The sequence below is a fragment of the Terrapene carolina genome, unplaced genomic scaffold (assembly GCF_002925995.2).
Source record: "Terrapene carolina triunguis isolate 2854851 unplaced genomic scaffold, T_m_triunguis-2.0 Scaffold33891, whole genome shotgun sequence".
Classification (NCBI taxonomy): domain Eukaryota; kingdom Metazoa; phylum Chordata; order Testudines; family Emydidae; genus Terrapene; species Terrapene triunguis.
Genome location: NW_020698242.1, coordinates 13,217,417 through 13,236,696, shown reverse-complemented (window position 1 = coordinate 13,236,696; position 19,280 = coordinate 13,217,417). Strand labels below are relative to the sequence as shown.

Genomic DNA, 19,280 nt, shown 5'->3' with positions numbered 1-19,280 from the left:
GTGAAAGTATGAAATGTACAAACTGCTGCTGCCCAAGAGTGAGTGAGCCACAAAGGTATCATCTTAAAAATGTCAGTTACAAGTGGTGTTTCTTGTCCCTCCCGCAGCAGGTATACATCTTACTGAGAAGTGATACCACTCCAAACTGGCAGCTTGGGACCCTGACTAGGGGACTAGAAACCAGCTTCCAACCTGCTTTCAGAGAAGTCAGAAGTGCTGCGGGTTTCTGATTTGTGCTAAGAAAAGAAATTGAACTCACTTGGCTTGCGCCATCATTTCTACATTGAGCAGTTGCGACGCAACACTCAAGTTGTGCCTTAAGAATTAAGCAGTAGGAGAAGAGAAACTTGCATACAGCCTTTTCTATTTTTATGAGATTGTCCTGAACCCTAGCAAATGAGGGCATGTGGATGTCTGAAATGGTTGGGCCGAAGTATGAATATAAATGTTTCTAAATAGTGTTTTCCAGGGGATGTCAGCAGGCCTTCATTCTGAGACTCACTTACATGTAAAGAAGATGCCCGGTTAGCCCATTATAGCACTGCTGTGTTAGTATTTGAGCTGCCGTGTCAACGTGGGTGTCTCTGGAGAGTGAAAAGGGCAAACTGCCCTCATTGTAATAAGACTGCAGACCTGGGGTTGCTCACTGTGCTTTTGGATTGTTGATTTGAATGGATTACTAAGGAATAATCTAGTAGCTCTGGTTGTGACCTGGTGCTTGCCAGTCATCCCTGGCTGTATCTTTCCCTCCCTCCCCCCCATGACAGATGAACTAATACCTGTCCCTGACCGTGTGAGGCTCCTGATCTGTTCAGCATAGTAGCAGGCACAAAATGTGGCATCATTTGTTGTTACAAACTATTTTTATCCACGAGTCAGAAAATAAGACAAAAGTATTTTCCAAGCCGAACATTTAAACAAAATGGTCATGTATTTATTTTGGCTGCTCTGAATTTTTTTCTGGCACCCTGATAACTTGTGCAATGAGGAAAAGCTCTCTGTTTCTTATCTTGAACAAGACTCTCCTTTTTCTAGTTCCAAATGTTAAGTAATACACTCCCTCTTCTGAAGGTTTGTTACTGGCTCCATCTAACCACAAAAGCAGAGGCAGTCTTTGGTACAGCAAGAGATCATGCTGGAGAGCTGTTAGATGTGGGTCATGGAGCTTAATTTACAAAAAAAAATCCTTGGCTCCTAAATCCATTTTGTAAGGTCCTAATATTGTGGTTGGAACATATATCACAGAGGCCTAGCATTTTTAATGCAGCTTTAATATTGCATGCCACTAGGATGGTCAAACTGGCGACAACTTAAGGAACAAGTAAATAAAATGAGCTGATGGGAGTAAACCGTTTTTCTAAGCTGCATGTTGAGCCTGTGCCCGATAAAACTAAAACTAAGAAGGAGGAAGGAGCAATGTACACACAGTGACGACATAGTCTTATGACTGTGCTGGCACAATAAGCTATTTGCCAGGATCTTACAAGTCTGATACAAACAGCATGACTGGTGGTGGGGGGAGGGGGTTAACAAGGGAATTTCTGTTAGTCATTTGTCTGGGTTTCTTGCAATTATCTTGCATTAATTAAAATATTAAGACTATTTTAGTTAGTAGATTTTTAAAAGTAAGGCTAAACAAGATTTAAGGTCTAGCTTTTGATAACATCTAGAAACATAAGTTTGTTAATAAATTGACAATTTGGCTTTGCTTTGACAGCAATGCTGCAGATTTAAAATGTATTACACTAGATTTGAATAAACCAGTTTCTCAAATACAAAGGAAAGGAAAGGTCATTTACACATAGATCTTAAACATCCCTATGTTTCCTTTCATACTGAAGTACCGACATATAGCCTTGTACCAGCTTGGGGTATGTTTACCCAGCAGCTGAGGGTGCTTCGCACTGCGGGTGAACAGACATGCACTTACAATAGTTATGTGGCATGGTACCACAGGCAGCGGTTTGGGCTAGCTGCCTGAATCCAATCCTGCCTGACCCTTTGGGTACATACTGGGGCAGCTAGTATGAGCCACTACCCGTGCTACTGTGGCCACACTGCTATTTGTTGTGCACTCACTCGAGCAGAACTTGCATGCATCCATCTATCCGCACGGACACGCCAAGCTGCTGTGTAGACATATGCTTAAATCCTTCCTCAAACCTATTTTCTTCTGACTGCTCCACTATTAATTGCTACTCCAGTGTCATCTGCTCCCACCTGACAGCTTAAAAAAAGCCCCAAGCCCCGTAATATCTCAACACCACAACAAATAAGCAAGGAATACACAAGGCAATCATTGGTTTGCTTCCCTTGGAAACCAGTGCTTCCCCCAGCAGCTGTCTTCCCTTCCCTGCATGTGTGAGAGATATAATCCCCTAACAAAAACGTTGTACACTTTGAGTTAAGATTGCTGGATTACAGGACCCAAGAAGCCAGGAATTAAGAAGTTAAATCATTCAACCACTCATCTATACTCCACTCCACTCAGTTCTTCTTGATGACATCTACACCACAGCACAACCCACATAACCACACCCTCATCCTGATCAGCAAGCAGCCACCCTTGAACTCCGACTGTCTTTATTCGTGTGTGTAGTTCAATGATTAATATAGGGTTGGTACGTTGTATGTAGTTCTGTGTGTGGTTTTGAAATGGCACGTGTAAGTAAATGAGGAATGTTGGCGGACTGCACATGGTGGCTGAGACCCCAGAGAGCCGGGCTGGTCAAATGGGAATATGGGGGAGGGATGCGGGTGGCAAGCTGGGATGTGGTGAGTGAACAGGGCTTTCAGGGGGTGGCGTGAGGAGAGCTGCGCTGAGCTTTGGGAGATGACGTTTCATAGCAGAAATGTGCAGACACCTGGGGGAGAAGAGGCAGTCTGAGCTCTCAGCTCGGAGGGGTCAGCGCATGAACTGCTCACCCAGTGCTGCTGCCTCTGCTCCCTGGCACGCAGAAGCAGCAGCACAATGGGGAGCCATTGGTGCACAGTGCAAATGCTTGTCTGTCGCTGTGTGTGAGATCAGTTGTGATTGTGAGAAAGAAGTTTGCAGGAACTGTGGTTATTTAGCTGGAGGAACGCAAAGAAATGGGAGGAAAAGCAGGAATTCTCCCTGGAATGCCATACACCAACAGTTGTTTCTGGTGTGTGTGTTCTTTTTTTGTTTTGTTTTTAAATTCAGCGTATTTCTGTGCTCATTAGTGAATATAGTCCTGGGAGGGAAAAACACCAATGTATTTTTAACTGGCTGGCTTATCCATGTGACTTGAGCCTCCTATCCTCATTCTTGGTAGCTGCAGGGCAGAGGTTGTTATCTGCAGGCTCCCAAGTTACTGAACTTGGCCAACTAGCTGCTTATGATTCGAGCAGATGTTTCAAGCTGTTCAGACTGAGACGTGCATTGACCTCTTTCTTTAGAGGAGAGCTGAAATAGAAAACCCCTCCCCCCATCCTCTTTCCCCACGCAAACATCAAGCCAGAAACATAGTTTGTTGTTGTGCATTGTTAACTAGGATTCCACTGGTTATAATGGAGAATCTGAGATAACTAGGGGAGGTGGGAAATTTAGATGTGAGATCTACAGCAGACAGGACACATGGGCTGTTTTGCTTTATGATGGAGAGCACATCTCCCAAAGGGCTGTGCTGGGGCATTGCAGTATGATTTTTGATGCTGATATGTACAGAACAGACCGTTTAAGTGCGTTTTGTCTGGCTGGAGTACTGATCCCTTAAACAGTCAGTAACTTTAGCTGGCTTATCAACTGCCAGAATATTCTACAGACTTGTTTTGGAAACATTGCACGCGACAGGGGAAAGCCCTCAGCTCAGTATGGAGAAGGAAGGGCTTTAATATGGTTTTTGTTTCTTAGTGGGAAGGTTTTCACCCCACCCATGGTGTGCTCTGTGCACTGTCCGCAAACACGGTCACTCTCATGAAGGTTAGAAAACCCTAACTACTACAGCTCAAAAACTCCCCCCAAAAAACCTAGCTTGCCACTAGCACTTCCTGTTTTTCTCTCTCACTCAGATCCTCTAGCCCCACAACAGAAAGCGCTAATGTAATAACTCCATCTTGACTGTAAATGGGGCTGCTAATTTCACACCACAGCATGCTGTCCATTTGCCAGCTAGGTCTGCCTTGCTCTCCTGCAATGGCATTTTGGCGTTTGAGTCTGGTAGAATACCAGGACTTGTTGGCAAAGTGACTGAACTCTGCCTTCCTGTGTACTGTAATGCACAGGTAGGCTTGGCAGAATTCGATTTTTATTTGTTGATAATTTTGAGGAACATCAATGTTTATTTTTAAGCATTTTTAAAAGGTATTATCGATTTAAATGTTCAGTTGTGGAAAAATATGGGTTTTAAGCATTTTTTCAATGTTTATCTTTTACATTTTTATAGTTGCAGGAAATTCTGGGGTGGGGGGGGCAGATAATTATTTAATGACCTTGAGATTCAAAAAGTTAAAGCTGTATAAGTGTTAAAACACAAATTGTCCACATCACATGTCAAAATAGCCAAAGGAAATATCCTTAAATCAAACTCTAATAATTTCTCACGCAGCATTTTTCTTTCTTGGCCTATCTGTAAATTTTGATGATCATCGATGGAAATATTTTTTCTTTGGTTTGTGTGTACAGTAAAATCGTTCATCGACATTTACTAATAAAAATCAAATCCTTCCAAGCCTATCTATGAGAGTGAGAGCACGTTGTTACATTCACTGCACAAACATAGTGACATTGATCTTTTGTTATTGTGTTTACTTCCATGTTTTAACAATGGTGGCTGATTCCTCAAGCTTAATTAAGAAACGTAAATAGGTTATTGCTGGGCTGATGGTCTGGTAGCAGTGCAACTTGCTGCCCTGCAGGAAGGTGAGGTAGGAGTGAATCTCAATGCGTCTCCCAGGATCAGTGCCTCTCTCTCTGTGGGGCTGTATGTGGTTCAGAGGCAGCTTGCTCAGCCCCAGGGAAGAGACTTCCTATCTAGTGCCCCCATCTAGCCATTGCACAGAGCAGCACTGAGTAGTTTGGAGATCCGGCCTTCAGCCAGAAGAGAGGTTGCTGTGATGCAGGTAGTTTGGGGACAGAGAGAGGTGGGAGGCTACTTCTGCCACCAAAAAATGTATTCCTTCCTCTCTACAAAAAGATCTAGACATGTGCCCTTGTGAAGCAACCAGCAGAAGGAATGGCACCAAAGACTCAATACATACCATTCTAGCCACTTCATCAGCAACATATTCTTCAAGCAAACATGACAAGTGAGGCCTGTTTGATCTGTTGTAGGAAAAGGAAAACCCCTCTGTAACAGAAGATCGTTTTTTCTGGGTAATTGCAGTGGCTCAGTCTAAATATTGTAAAAACCTGAACTCAGGCACAAAAAGTCCGTGGAGACAGAAGCCTTGGGAGAGACTCTTGAGAAATCTTTTCTCCTTCCTTTCTAGGATAAAGATAAAGTTTCCCTAACCAAGACTCCAAAGTTGGACCGGAGTGATGGCGGCAAAGAGGTGAAAGAGAGAGCTACGAAACGGAAGTTGCCTTTCACTGTTGGAACAAATGGAGATCAAAAAGACTCGGATACAGGTAAGGGAATATGAGCACACCACACCACACCACTTCAGTGTGGACTCTGGGGCTGGGGAAAGGGGGAGTGCATTTTACCCTAGCAAAAACTGTCCTTAGGTGACTGTATGGTTTTTTCTGTATTATTTAAACCTCCATGGGAACATTGTGCTGTGTTCAGTCTTATATCAAGGGTGGAATGGAGTAAGATCATGTCTGATCTTAGTAATAAATTTAATTTAATAAAACAAAAGGATTATAAAAGACACACTTCTTCCTGTGGCTGGTTAGTGATCAATCCTATTCAGCTACTAGTTAAACCAGTTCATCAACTGAGACTTAGACTGGTGAGGAAGAAGTACTGAGTCTCACAGTTGGAATTTGTTAAATACTGGGACAAATCTAAGTCATCCTAAAAATCTATTTGATAATAACATTGGTGTGTGTCTATATAATAAATCTGAAGGATAATATGTATATGTGCGCATGTCTACACACACTCACTGTAGTTTGACTTTAACACTTTTGATACAGGACCATCCTGTCTTAAAGCTGAAAAGGTAATTCAGATTGCCTTGAATATTTGTACTGTCAAATGTAAAACTGGTTGAAAGAGCATAAATAAATGACAGTAGATAGAGTTGGGGGTGGAGAAGTGATTCCTTCAGCTGGGCAATTTTCGCCCCAGTTTTATGTAACATCTTTATTAATGGTCTAGAAGAAGAGATTAGCTTGCTACTTTATTTGCAAGTAATACAAAATTGAGAGATGTGTCAAGAACCATTGGGGATGGAGAAAATAGTACAAAGGGATCAAAAGAACTTAGAAATATGAGCAGGAAATAAAATGATTCAGTCTGTAAAAATGCCTGTTAGTGCATTTGGGGACAATAACCTAAAAGCTGCATGGGAGTGTGGGCAAGTAGTCAGACTAGCAGGGGGATCACAGATTGGCTATGAGGGTGCAATGTATAGTGGAAAGCAAGGCCAATATAGCTTTTGGCTGCCCATGCATAAGCCATGCGATCACAGATCATACAGCACTGATGAAACATTGTGTACAGTCTGCACTTGAAATGCTATGTACAGTTCTTGTCACTTCAGCATCAGCAATCAATACAGACTGTGGAAGGAGATCAGAGAAAAGCAGCAAAAATGATTAACATTACAAACTAAACCAGTATAATTCAGATGGATGACTAAGAAGTCTGAGGTGAGGCAAGTCGGCAAGTGACTGAAAGGCAAAATCACCCGAGAGGGAGAGGAGATTAAGATAGTCCAATGGTCAGTATAGTGTTAAGAAGATGAAACGGGTAAAGGGAGTAGCAGGGAAACTTCCTTGACAGTGACGTCTGCTAGACGGTGGGTTAAACTCCAAGGAAAGGATGAAAAGCCCTGTTGTCTGAGTTAAGACCAGATTGCACAAGGCCCCTGCTTGTACCGTAACAGGTACTAGGAGGGGTTTTCCATTTTCATTTTCTCTTAACCCCTCACATGTAATTGAACTGTGGGACTAGTCTTACATATCACAAGGTTCTGGGGATCTAATAAGCAGGAGGATACAACTCCACCTCTGTACAATGTGATTAGGGCCTTTTGCATTTATTTTCCCCAAGTTAAATATAAGGGTCAGAGTCCGATATGACAGGTATAGTCTGAGTCACATGGTCAGTATACTGAGCTATTGACTGATTTTGTTTGGATTAAAAGTTTGTAAGGCTGGTTTTAAAAGATATCCAAGGGTTATCTGAGCCAAATTGCTAGCACAGTTTTGTCAATTGGTTAATAAATAATGTTTGGTTTGCTTGGGGATAGAGTCGAATTTCTGTGAGTTTCATTGTGCTGAATGGCAGGTTTCTTCAGTTGCAGAACTCCCTGTCCTGAGAGAGAGTTTTGAAAAGTTAGTTTATCTTGTTAAAGTGTAACTCAAATTGATTGCCATTTCTAGATATGAATCGTCATTTCTGCATTCTTGGCATATTGATGAGTAAATACATCACAGAATGAATATGTGATAGAGGTCACAGTACATTGGAAGAGAGAGAGCAGCCCCTGGTCACTTGAGAACAGATAGTGTTACTGCTCTGAAAAGGTGTGATCTTGACTCATTTTCAAAACTAAGCAGTTTGGGGTCTGGAAAGTACTTGGCTGGGTGACCATCTGATTATTCCCCGTGTCCTAGGCTATGTCCGACTTGAATGAGTTTAGGAGTCTGTGACCAGCGTGGCCAGGGCTACTGAGGGGAAGAGAGTTAAGTCTGGTGTTGGAACCTTCACTGCTGCCTTTGAACATTTACATTCTCAAACAAACAGTGTATTTGCGGGGAAAGGGGAGTCATATGTTCATTGTAGCTATTTCAAGGATAATGGAACCATAACAATTACTATTCAAATGTCACTGTGGAGCTCTGCATTAATTTTCCAATGGTGTTGAGAAGTAATTGTCTCAGTTTACAAGACAAGGCTATTTTTTGGAGTGCTCCAAACTCCTCTTGGGATGTGAAAAAGAAGCTTGGCTCTTTCTGTCTCGTCCATCAACATCCTGCCTAGGTTCTGCAGCCAGCCTGTAATCTGAGCAGAGGACAAGCAGATGAGGGGGTCTGATGGCCCTGCTGTTAGCAGCATCTGCACACAAGAGTCTTCCCTAGCCCCATTTTCTTGCTGCCTTCAGAATGCTATTGAGCAGCAGCGGCCAGGGCTGCCTGGAGGCCGCTTGCCCACCCTGTCTTGCAGCTCCTCCCCGTTGCCAGCAACCTTTGACTCCACCCCTTTGCAGTCATGAGACTGACGCCTCCTCAGGATACACCTTCCCCCTTCTCCTGCAGAGCTGGTCCTTGGCAAAGAGGATGGGAAATGTCAAGTTTCGCTCCTAGTCATGTCTCACCTGAGTAGCTGGGGCGCTGCTGAACGGCCACTAACACAGACAGCAAAATGGCCACCCTGTGTCAGTCAGGAAGTGGAGCAGGGGCTGCAAAATGGTAATTCAGTCTCACAACAGTGCATTTAAATGACACCCTTCATGTACTGAGAAAGTGTGGGTGAGTTTCTAACAACCTGTCTGAGAGACAAGGAGAGGAAGTGACTCAGTCATTGGCTGGGGGCAGGGAGTTTCAGGTAGATAGTGCAGTGCGAGTAAGATTCTTAGCAAGAACATGCGGTGTGTTTTCTTTACTCATAGAATCAGACATTTGAAATGGAAAAGGCTTGTTGTCTTGTCATTCTCCTTCCCCCGCCACCTCTGCCATCGGGGAATTGCATTCTGCTGCACGGCTTGAGTCTTGTCCCATTTTAGGGTCTGACTTTCAGTAGATTAGTAGCAACATATTTGTTTGTGTACCATGTTGCCCACTTAGCTTATGCATTCTCAGATGAGTGCCCCCAAATCCCCAATTTATACACACGCGTGGCCAGGTAGACACTTATCTAATCACACACATCCGCAATGCACACTCAAATGTTGGCTAGCAAGCCACTGAAAGTCTTTGATGTCTCAAACAGTGGGTCTTCCACCACACACACTCAACATCCATGAGCCATCCTCACTGTTTCTCTCTGGAAGGATTCTGCTTGTCTGAATACTGGGGGCGGGGGGAGAAGGAAGGGGTTTTTCCCAACTTTGATTTCAGCTGTTGTGAGAAGTAGGATTGCAACATCTCAGGTAACAAAGCCAGTCACACAGTTGACCTCAGTTCATTTGCATAATACAGCCCAATTTGTTGGAGTGCAGTACCTATTGTTCTGGGTGTTTATGAGGATGTTTTTGTCTGTGTGTGAAATTCAGTCCTAAATATGCGGGAACTGAAATTGAGGACAGGTCTTTCTCTCCTCCTGCTGCTGGAGGGGCATTTCTCTCTCTCAAAGTTGAAACAGAAAATGGTGACCCTGTTGCATGGATTTGTAGTGATATTTACTCTTTGAGCTCTAGACTTGTCTTTTTTGCCACCGTGTGTCTGATGGTATCTTCTCAAAGACTTCTATTCCAGCTTTGCTGTGTAAAGTAACTACTGTGCATTTTGTTTGGCAGTAGGTGTGAATACTCTTTGCAATACCCATTGTTTGTTCAGATCTCTGTTTTATCTTCTAAATTGAAGGTGACTTTGAACTACAGTTGGGTGCCTCAGTGCTGGTTGGTAGCAGCCATTATTCAGTATTGTTGAATAGGTGTTTTCTGTGTGTGCCTGCCCTTGTGTGCCTGTGCAGGGTGAGAGCTACTTAGGTGGTTGTTTGTCTTTTAGGAGTGGCACTTAGGCTATGTCTACACTGCACTTTTGTTGGTAAAACTTTAGACGGTCAAGGGTGTGAAAAACACACCTGTGACCAACAAAACTTTTATCGACAAAAAGCTCGAGTGTGGACAGTGCTTTGTCTGCGGGAGATGCTCTCCCGCTGTCAAAGCTGTCGCCCCTCGTAGGGGATGGGTTTATTTTGTCGGCAGGCTCTCTCCTGCCAACAAAGAACAGCTACACTGTGCACCTTACAGCGGCCACACAGCTGTGTGTTGTAAGGTGCACAGTGTAGACACAGCCTAAGTGAAGACCTATTCTTTTCCTTTCCGCTGTTTCTTTTCTCTGTGTCCATGTCCTCCTCCCTTCAGCCCTGATCTTGCTACCTCTGCCCGTTCCCCAGTCAATTTCCACTAGTGCATTAAATTGCAACATCCTTTTTAGCTACCACCAGAGCAACTTCCCTCATTTTCAGCAAGAGAGTGCATTTGCTGGGGAGACATCTGTGGTGATCCCTGAATCATATTGCAGTGGGTGCTGTTGAAGCGGATCAGATCACATGCACTTCCTCCTACCCTCCTCCTTGCAGCTTACTCCTTGAGTTTGTTTGGATGCATGTAATGCGTGTAGAGTGCTGATGTATTCAGAAAGAGAGCAAATAATCCGTTTCATTCTTGACCTGTCTTATTTGCAGCCCACCCCCCACTCCTCCAGTGTGACATTACTCTGCCTTGATTCAGAACCAAGCACTCAGAATACCACACAGAGGGTTTTGTTCACTTACTTAAACATTCTTGGCAGGGTGTATGGAAGATATTACTTGCAAACATTGTTTTCAAATGTACAGTTTGGGTACAGTAGGGTCAGTGTTAAACCTTTCTAAATTATCTGTTTCAAAATGTCTCCTAGAGCAAAAATCCTGGTTCCAGGGTCCCTTGCAGTTAATCAAGTATATTGCCTTTATGTATGTTTTAAAACAACAACAGAACAAACTTAGCCATGAGCCTAAAGCTCCTGAAACGTGTATGTTACAGCCTCTACACTGGGGGGGGCAGCCTCAGCCTGAGCCTCTTGTCTAAACTGCTCCCACACCCAAAAGTTATCTAAAGAACCTACGCTTTCAATGTATATGCAAATATATCTAGTATACGATATTGCGTGCTACATCCAAGGCAGCGTGGAAAGAGGCCAAGAGAATAAAACCAACCTTTCACCCACTAATGCCAAATCTTGCAGTCTGGAGCACCTCTTCATTGTGCTGAAAACAGAGGTTTGACGTTTTCCAAACAAATTTGCTAACTTTAACTTTATAAAGCATAGGAGGGTCTCGGAGAGGCTACGAAAGTTGGGGCCGGAGAGGAAGGCCGTATATTGAAGGCCAAAATAGCCGTAATGTGAAACCAGCTGAGTGGTGAGGTTGGGAGAGGTGGGGGCAGCAATTGAGACTTACAGAAGTGCAATTCTTGGCTGTACTCTTCCTGAGGCCCAGGTGCGGTTTTGAAATAAACTGCTACCTGAGTCATGGAGCTGACTCAAAGGCACCAGCCTCTTAATGACTGAGTTGTATTCCTGTGTGTTCATATTGTGTATGTAGCAAAGCAAGTAAGAAGTGCAGTGTATTATCACCACTCTACAAATGCTGGGTACTGGATTGGTATTGCTGTGAACAGTTGCTTTGAAATGCACAGTTCAGAGTGGAAAACTCCTTAAATTAAGTTTTACTGGAAACGGTTTGATTTAACTTGCAGATTTAAGGCTGTTGCACTTGAGACCATGGCTTCTGGCAGTTGGAAGGTGCAGCTGTAGTTTCCAGATCCTGGATCATCAGGGGGTATATTTTAATAAAACCTTCAGAATACTCTGGTTTCATTCCAGCCCCCAGAGCAACCTAGGTCAGAACACAGCATAGGAGCTCTGATGAAAATTGGCAGTGTCTGAAGTAACGTTAGGTATCCAGAGCTACCTACTGGTGTAGGCAATAAGCCCCATTCTTGAAATCCACAAGGGTGAGGTGGGGATTATACTAAGTCTAAAAATTTTTCATGTTTAACCTCCTGTGCAATTGAGCATTTTCTCTCGGTCTGAGGTTTTGTTGGGTTTGAGGACAATTGCTCAGGGCAAGTCTAAACTTTTTTCCTACCCCCATTTAGTTTCGCCGCTCTCCTCTGTCTTGTTCAGAATCTGTAGAAGCAAGGTTCTTTTATACATGTTCGAGATGCTGACCAAGTCATAGTAGTAAGAATAGAAGATCAAAGTGCACTTTGCAAGCTTTGTTCAGCCCGTTTACAGACTCTACTGTTGCTGAAAGACAGCTGGAGCTTGGTAACCAAGTATAAACTAAAAATACAGAGACAATACAGCATACACACAGTGTGGTCTTATGCCTACTACATATCCCTTTGATTTTATTGTAATGTGTATTGCTGCTTCACTGTTGAAAACAGTAACAGACTAAACTAATGTAAAATCACACCTCCAACAGTATTTTAACAGCAGCTTCGTGTAGTAAAAAGTCCCCAAAACACTTAAGAAATTCCATTGTAAAGAGAAAAATAGCAGTTTCGGTTTTTAGAAAATGCATTTAATAATGTAGATTTTCACTTCTTTGGCATCTATAACACAGGGAATTCAGAATGCTTCACCAATATTAACTAGCCTCACAACACCCCCGAGGTAAATTATGGGACGTATGGATGGATCCAGCCAGTTCTGAGATGCAATGTAGTGCAGAGCAACGCTTCACAGCTGCTTGAGATGGGAAGGAAAGAAGAATCCCACATTGAATGGAAACTGCAGAGGGAATCTTCAGCAGGCAGAATGTAATTTAAAACCAGTGTGTGGTAATCTGAAAACTGCTGCCCTTAGATCCATCAGTCCAGAATTGATCATTAACCTGCCTCTTCACCTGTCAGTCTAGCAGCAGCAGCTAATGACAGAGCAGTATCTGCTGGTGCCTTTTAAACCTCCGTTTTTCTATTTCAACCCCAGTCTGTGCTCTGCCTCAAACACAAGCTTCACTTGGTCTGGAAAAGGGAATGAATGATGCATGGTTTAGTAGCAATGAGGCTTCAGTCATGAGGCCCCTCAGCATTGCTTAATCATTGCAGTAGAAGCAGAGTTAACACTAATATAACTGCACACACAGGTTCAGCACTGCTGTTACGACTGCGTCTGTGTGATGGAGGTGGTGGTAATTAAATCACAGAAGCACCTGGAGCCCTCCACCAAATTAAAACCCTATGGTGTGTACCCAGGAAAAAAGACAGTATCTGCCGTAAAGAGCTAGCATTCTAAAGACAGGCCAGACACAGACATTAAACAAACAAGAAATAAGCATTTTGTCAAAAGTAAAGAACTTGTAAGTTACAGTTGTTCCCAACTCCCACAATATTTGGCGGTGGTGTTCTTACAGCCCCCGCTCCTGGAGTCAGGTGATCATGTGAGAATATGGAGAGAAGTTTGAAAATGTGACCCAAGAGGACCCTAAAGATTCAGAACCAAGAAGGCAAACCACAAAAATCCCATTTTTCTGTTTTGTTTTGTTTTTTAATTGGATGATTTTGAGGCCTTGAATCATGATTTTTAAGCTCTTGGGGTTGGCGATGCTGCATTCCCTCACGCACCTCCCCTCCCCTCTGTCCAGCTATCCTAGTCAACCTCCTTCACTGACCCCCCTCCCACCCTGCACTTCCCTACCGTCACAGGGAAACACTCAGCTTCACTAAGGGAAGACAGGCAAAGTGTCTGACCTTGACTGTCGGCCATTTCATAGAACCATAGAATATCAGGGTTGGAAGGGACCTCAGGAGGTCATCTAGTCCAACGCCCTGCTCAGAATTTCTCAGATCCCAAAGGAGAGGTTGCCCTATGCTCATCCCCCACCCCAGTGTCTGACACGGGCAGCAGCTCCCAGCCAATTCCCCCCTCCCTGGTGGATTTTTGGGGAGGGGCGTGAACATCCCATGCTTATTCTTGGGGCCCCTGATAATTTCTTTTTCCCCCTCCCCTTACAAAGGAATGGGGTTCCCAGTGCTGGGGGCTACATTCCCAGCCGTGGTGAATAATTCCTTCAGCATGTTTGTTAGGAAGCCGCCTTATCGCCTAAGAGCCCCTCTGCGTGTCAGTTCTTCTGCTCAAAGCACTACAAAGCAACACTAGACCGCAGAACCTCCTCCCTGGGGTGCTTGGGGGCTCTGGAGTCTAGTGCTGCTTTGCCTGTGGTCGCAAAGAATTCGGGGTGAATTTAAACACCCAGCTCTTTTAGATTTTGAAGGCCTGTCTGAGAGAAGAGTCAAATCCAGTCAGCTTTACCCACGTGAGGAGTCTTGCTGTAGGGCATGGGGTTAGCATGAGTAAAGTCAGCAGGCGTTGGCCTCGGAGCTTTAAAAGGTGCTACTGTTTTCCAGCCTCATTCATATTACTCCTTAAACATGTTGTGTGAAGCTAATTACTGGGCTGGAAATACTGGATGAATCAGATGACCCAAACCATCTACTTTTCCCCCCTCCTGGAATATGTGCACTGTCGAGTTGCCTAACTGGCTGCTGATGTTTAGAAATACCTCCCATGGGAACGGCCTTGTTAGTCACAAGTGGCTAAGCTGGCTAGGGAATCTGTGAGAAGCAAATTGCTGGCTCATTCAGAAATGCATCTGTGTATGAAACTGTTACTTGTCCGCATTGCTGCTGCTGGCTTCAGTGTGATACATGCAGCTGGGGGACTGAGGGGCTGTGCTGCATAGGCCCTTTCTTAACCAAAATAGTCCAGAAACTGTCCTCATCTAGCAACCAGTGAGAGAGCGAATGTCAGAGCTTCTTCATTTCTAGCTGGGCCCCATAATGGTAGCACAGTGTAGTTAGACTGGCAAACACCACTGCTCAGATCCCATTTAAATGCCTATTTAAATATATATAGCTGGTGAGAGGGTGCGGTGAGTATCTGTGAACCAAAAATCTGTCCATGATGGCTCGCCTCTTGATGTAAGAACTCTCATCAGCTGTATCCACAGGCTATCCTGCCTCTAGCTTCCCAGGTAGGGAGAAGGAGCGTGGGCTGTCAGTCATGTTGAGCTTCCGCCCAGTGTTTCCTCCCCCATCCATTTCTCCTCACTGTTCTTCAGAATAAACAAGAAGTCTGGAAGCTGGAATATCGGTAACTTTCAATTATTACTGTTTAACATCAAGAGCTGTGTTTTTACATTAGCTGCTTACTCAGGGGACCAGCAAATGGCCACTTTTGCTGAGATGCCTTTTCACACTTCTGGTTGAAGGGTGTCTCCTTTGTTTAAACCAGACCTGCGGATTATCCTGATATTTGAACTGTGTCTAGTCTAGGAGGTAGCGTTAAACCCTCTTAGCTGAGTTATTCCTTTTAAAGATAACTAAAATACTGGGGCCTGGCCCTGTAGCTCCATTGACATCCATGGGCCTGACAGAAAGCATAATGATTTGCAGGTCAGCCTTTTGGTTTGGAAGGTCATTTGACTTTGTAACGTATCAGGGTTCATTTGGTGCTCTTTAGACAGTAGTTCTCAAAGCCTGTCCACCGTTTGTTCAGGGAAAGCCCCTGGTGGGCCGTGCCGGTTTGTCTACCTGCCGCGACCGCAGGTTCGGCCGATCACGGCTCCCAGTGGCCGCGGTTTGCCGCTTCAGGCCAATGGGGGCTGCAGGAAGCGGCACTGGCCGAGGGATGTGCTGGCCGCCCTTCCTGCAGCCCCTATTGGCCTGGAGCGGCGAACCGCGACCAGTAGGAGCCGCGATCGGCTGAACCTGCGGACGTGGCTGGTAAACAAACCGACCCAGCCCGCCAGGCGCTTTCCCTGAACAAGCGGCGGACCGGCTCTGAGAACCACTGCTGTAGAGCAATTATTTACCGTACTCCACTTTCTCGCAGCACAGTTTAAGTCTAGGACAGCTTTCAGTTTAGCTTGTGTGGAAATGAATTTCCATTGATGGCCCCTCTCTCTCTTGAAGGTTGGGAAGTAATCCCAGATCTCCCCTGTTTATTTTCTAGAGGCAGAGAGGAGTGACCTCTCTGTGTGTCATTCTGTTGGAACAGGTTGCTGCATATTTTTTCTCTCTCGTTTTCTTCCACTGTTTCCTTTTTGGCATAAGCTTACTCGGCTGATAAGCCAGGCGTCCATCTCCATTTGCGGTATCCTGTAATCCATTTGCATCGCTGGCTATGCAGCTTATGCATAAAATTCCATGCAACCAAAATCAGCCTCTTCCTCGTTGTAGACCCCCTCGGTAATGTGACTTTCTCCATTTTGGTCCCACTCCTATTCCTTCTGCTGTACTTGTCCTGCATTCACGTCTGTCCTACCTGCTCATTTTTTCCCACTCTTTCATTGCAACAACACATTCTTCTGGCTTCCAGCCCACTCTCCTTGTGCTGCCCCTTGTCTGCTGTATGTTTGTGCTGCTTCCCCCTTTGAGCTGCCAGGATACTTAACCTGCTGGTGCCCTCCCCACTCTGAAATCTCTTGCCATGTCCTTAGATTCTGACCCTGTCCTGTCCACAGACGGGTGGGTTCATCTGTGTACTGCTGCCCCTTCTTCTGCTCACTGGCCATGCTCTACCATTTGAACTGACACTCCAAAGCACTACAGCATTTCATGTGCTGCAGCCTCCCTGGTGAAAACGAGTCACTTCATGCATGCTGTGCTGTGGACAAGAAAAGCAAAGACTTGTGCTTTCTTTCAGGGGCATAATACATTCTCCATTGCTGTCTGTGCCATTCTGATTTATTCTTATTGATCCTTTCTTTGGCTGCATGTTTGGGGAATACACTGTTGAAAATCCTGAGCTTTAACAGAGCCAACAGTCAGTTTCCCACACAGTGCTGAAAAGTTCATCTTATGCATTACTTGTTGGGCAATGGTATTTTTCCTCAGGGGTACCACCTTGTATGCTTGTGTTGTCATGTCTAAGCAGTTCAAACAGACGCTTGTGTGTTACAGGGAGCCACATGTTTCTAGGGAATGGGGCGCTGTGCTGCTAAACTGAAGCAGTCTGCCAGTGCAGCTCTGGGTTGGAGTTCTCTTAACCACAAACTGTCAGGCTTCTCAGAATATACTAAAAAAATGTGTACAAGATTTTTCGCTGGCGTTGCCTTTCTTCCTTCTCCCACTCTTCCTTTCTCCCTCCCACCTCGGCTAAGGCCTGTGCTTCAACCCAGGGCTGGCTCCAGGGTTTTGGCTGCCCCAAGCAGCCAAAAAAAAAGCCGCGATCGCGATCTGCGGCGACAATTCGGCGGAAGGTCCTTCGCTCCGAGCGGGAGTGAGGGACCGTCCACCGAATAGCTGGACGTGCCACCCTTCTCCTGAGCGGCCGCCCCAAGCACCTGTTTGCCAAGCTGGTACCTGGAGCCGGCCCTGCTTCAACCCGTATTGTGCTAAGCCTACATGCAGAGCTAAACTGACAGCTGAATCCTGAATACCTCCACATGAAACAGCCTGTGCTGTGGGACCTCTGGATAGCCACCTACAGCCTTCCGACAGGAAAGGATGTGTACTCTAAATTAATGCAGTGTGTGCGTGTGTGTGTGTGTGTGTGTTGTATGACCTGGAATCTAACCTGGGCACAAGAACCACCTGTGGGCAAATGGGCAAATCCTTTTGTTGTCCTAGAAATGCGCTCATGCTCTAGTCTTTCACCTACAGCTCTCAGATTCACATTTTTAGTTTTGCTGAAGAAATTAGAGTAATTCCCTAGCTATATTCTGCAGGCATAGCTGTATTCAGGTTCTGAATTCTTCCTGTTTCTGGGTTTAGCTCCCATTTATGTCAGTGAGTTCAGTGTCTGCATCAGGAGAACAGAATCCTTGAATTGAATAAAATAGCATGAGAGGATCAAGGTTTTGTTCTATAGACTCATAGAAAGTTAAAGCAAGGAGCAAATGAGCTTCTTCAAACATAGGTGAATGGAAGGTGGGATTTGGCTCAATATGCTTTGCTATTAGTGGGGTAGCAATTTCAATTACAAACGTCTTTCTCTCTCTCTCTTAGTGGTGGGTTTTTAAGTTGGTCGTATTGCAATTCCTCTGTAAATTAGATTTTGTATTAATGATAAGCATTAGGATTCTCAGTGCCACCACTTCCTTTCTTGTTTTCTGCACTCCACTGTACACGCTCTGCGTCAGCTCATGCCTCCTTCACATCTGGAAAACAAACTGAAACACGTCTGGATCTTTGTTAAGGTTGTGAAAGAGGATGGTAGTATTGGTGCAATCACATCGAAAAGGACTTACTTTCCGAGCACTCCCTTGCTAAGGCATGTTAGTGTAACGTAATCTTCCTCCTTGTTTACTGCAATAGATGCCAAGTGCAAGTCTTGCTCTTCATTCACTGACATTACTGTAAAGATTTACAAACTAGCATTTCACCAAGTGATAGAGGCATTTGCAGAAACTACTGTAGAGTGAAATTATGCAAACCTTGAGTAAAGGTTTTCTGTATCTGGAGCAGTTAAATAAAAACCACAGTTGTTGTAGCCCTGTTATGTCTAGGCAGGTCTGGAGCAGGAAGGCCAGTGCAAAGCCTTTGTCCGTTGCTTCATTTATCACTATGGTAAACTGAACTTTTTTGAAGTTAAAGTTTCTTGCTTAGATTCAGAATTTGAAACCAAACTGCAAGAGGGTAGCAGCACATCCTGTATCCTTTCTAATCAGCTTTCCCCTCCTCCATTTCTGTTCTTCCTGTTTACATATTTGGTTTCAGGCCACCCTATGGGTCTCACTTCTGCACTTAGTTCAGTTTGCCAAATCTCTTCTGGGCAGCAGCAAACAGACTTAACCCTTTGACTCAACGCAATGGGAATGTCTGATGAGAGAGGCTGATGTGTATTGTGCATTGTTTTCCGTGGCAGTAGCTTCTGGCTGGGAAGAACTTTAATGTGTGTAATGGTTTTTATGTTGGCACTTTCATTTTGCTTGTCAGTTGAAGTCAGTGTGTTTGAGCAATGTGAGGATTTAGTTCTGCATTTACGTTAGATTTCAGTGTATTTAAATTCTTAATAATTTGCATTTCAGATAAGCAATCCAGGCAGCTAGTTAAAAACCTGTATCTTGTAGAACTGTGTTTCTGAACAGTGCTTTCTTCTGACAACCACATTTACGATCTCATTCCAGGTTAGTCTAGCTGTCTTGGGAGAGGTACCTTTGAAGTCTTCTGTGCTGTATTCATTCTTGCTTCATGGTACGTTTGCCTTGGTTGGGCACAGCAACCAGAGAGATTGTAAACTGCCGTCTTGCCTACACTGTGAACGCGTGTCAGCATGATTCTGCAGTGGCAATGAGAGTGGAAGCTGTATTGTAGCCAGGACACAAGTGTTTTTGCTGCATCATCTAACCCTGATCACAGCTACTATAACGGGGCCAAACTGTGGCTCCCGAGCCACATGGGGCTCTTTTACAGTAAAAATGCGGCTTGCAAAGCCCTCCATATTCCCCCCATTCTCCGCCTACAAGACTGGGGGGAAGGGGCTTGGT

General features: G+C 44.6%; 1 protein-coding gene across 2 annotated transcripts in view; it reads left to right on the top strand.

Moving 5' to 3' along the window:
- LOC112103473 (ankyrin repeat domain-containing protein 11) overlaps positions 1-19,280 on the top strand; it is a 219,070-nt gene that overhangs the window by 170,590 nt on the left and 29,200 nt on the right. Inside the window, exon 4 of one of the 2 annotated variants that reach the window (XM_026663675.1) lies at positions 5,452-5,590. In XM_026663675.1, the coding sequence (XP_026519460.1) occupies positions 5,452-5,590 (139 nt within the window). Of the gene's footprint in view, positions 1-5,451; positions 5,591-19,280 lie in introns of those variants that run through there. The other variant, XM_024195270.2, reaches the window with a different exon arrangement.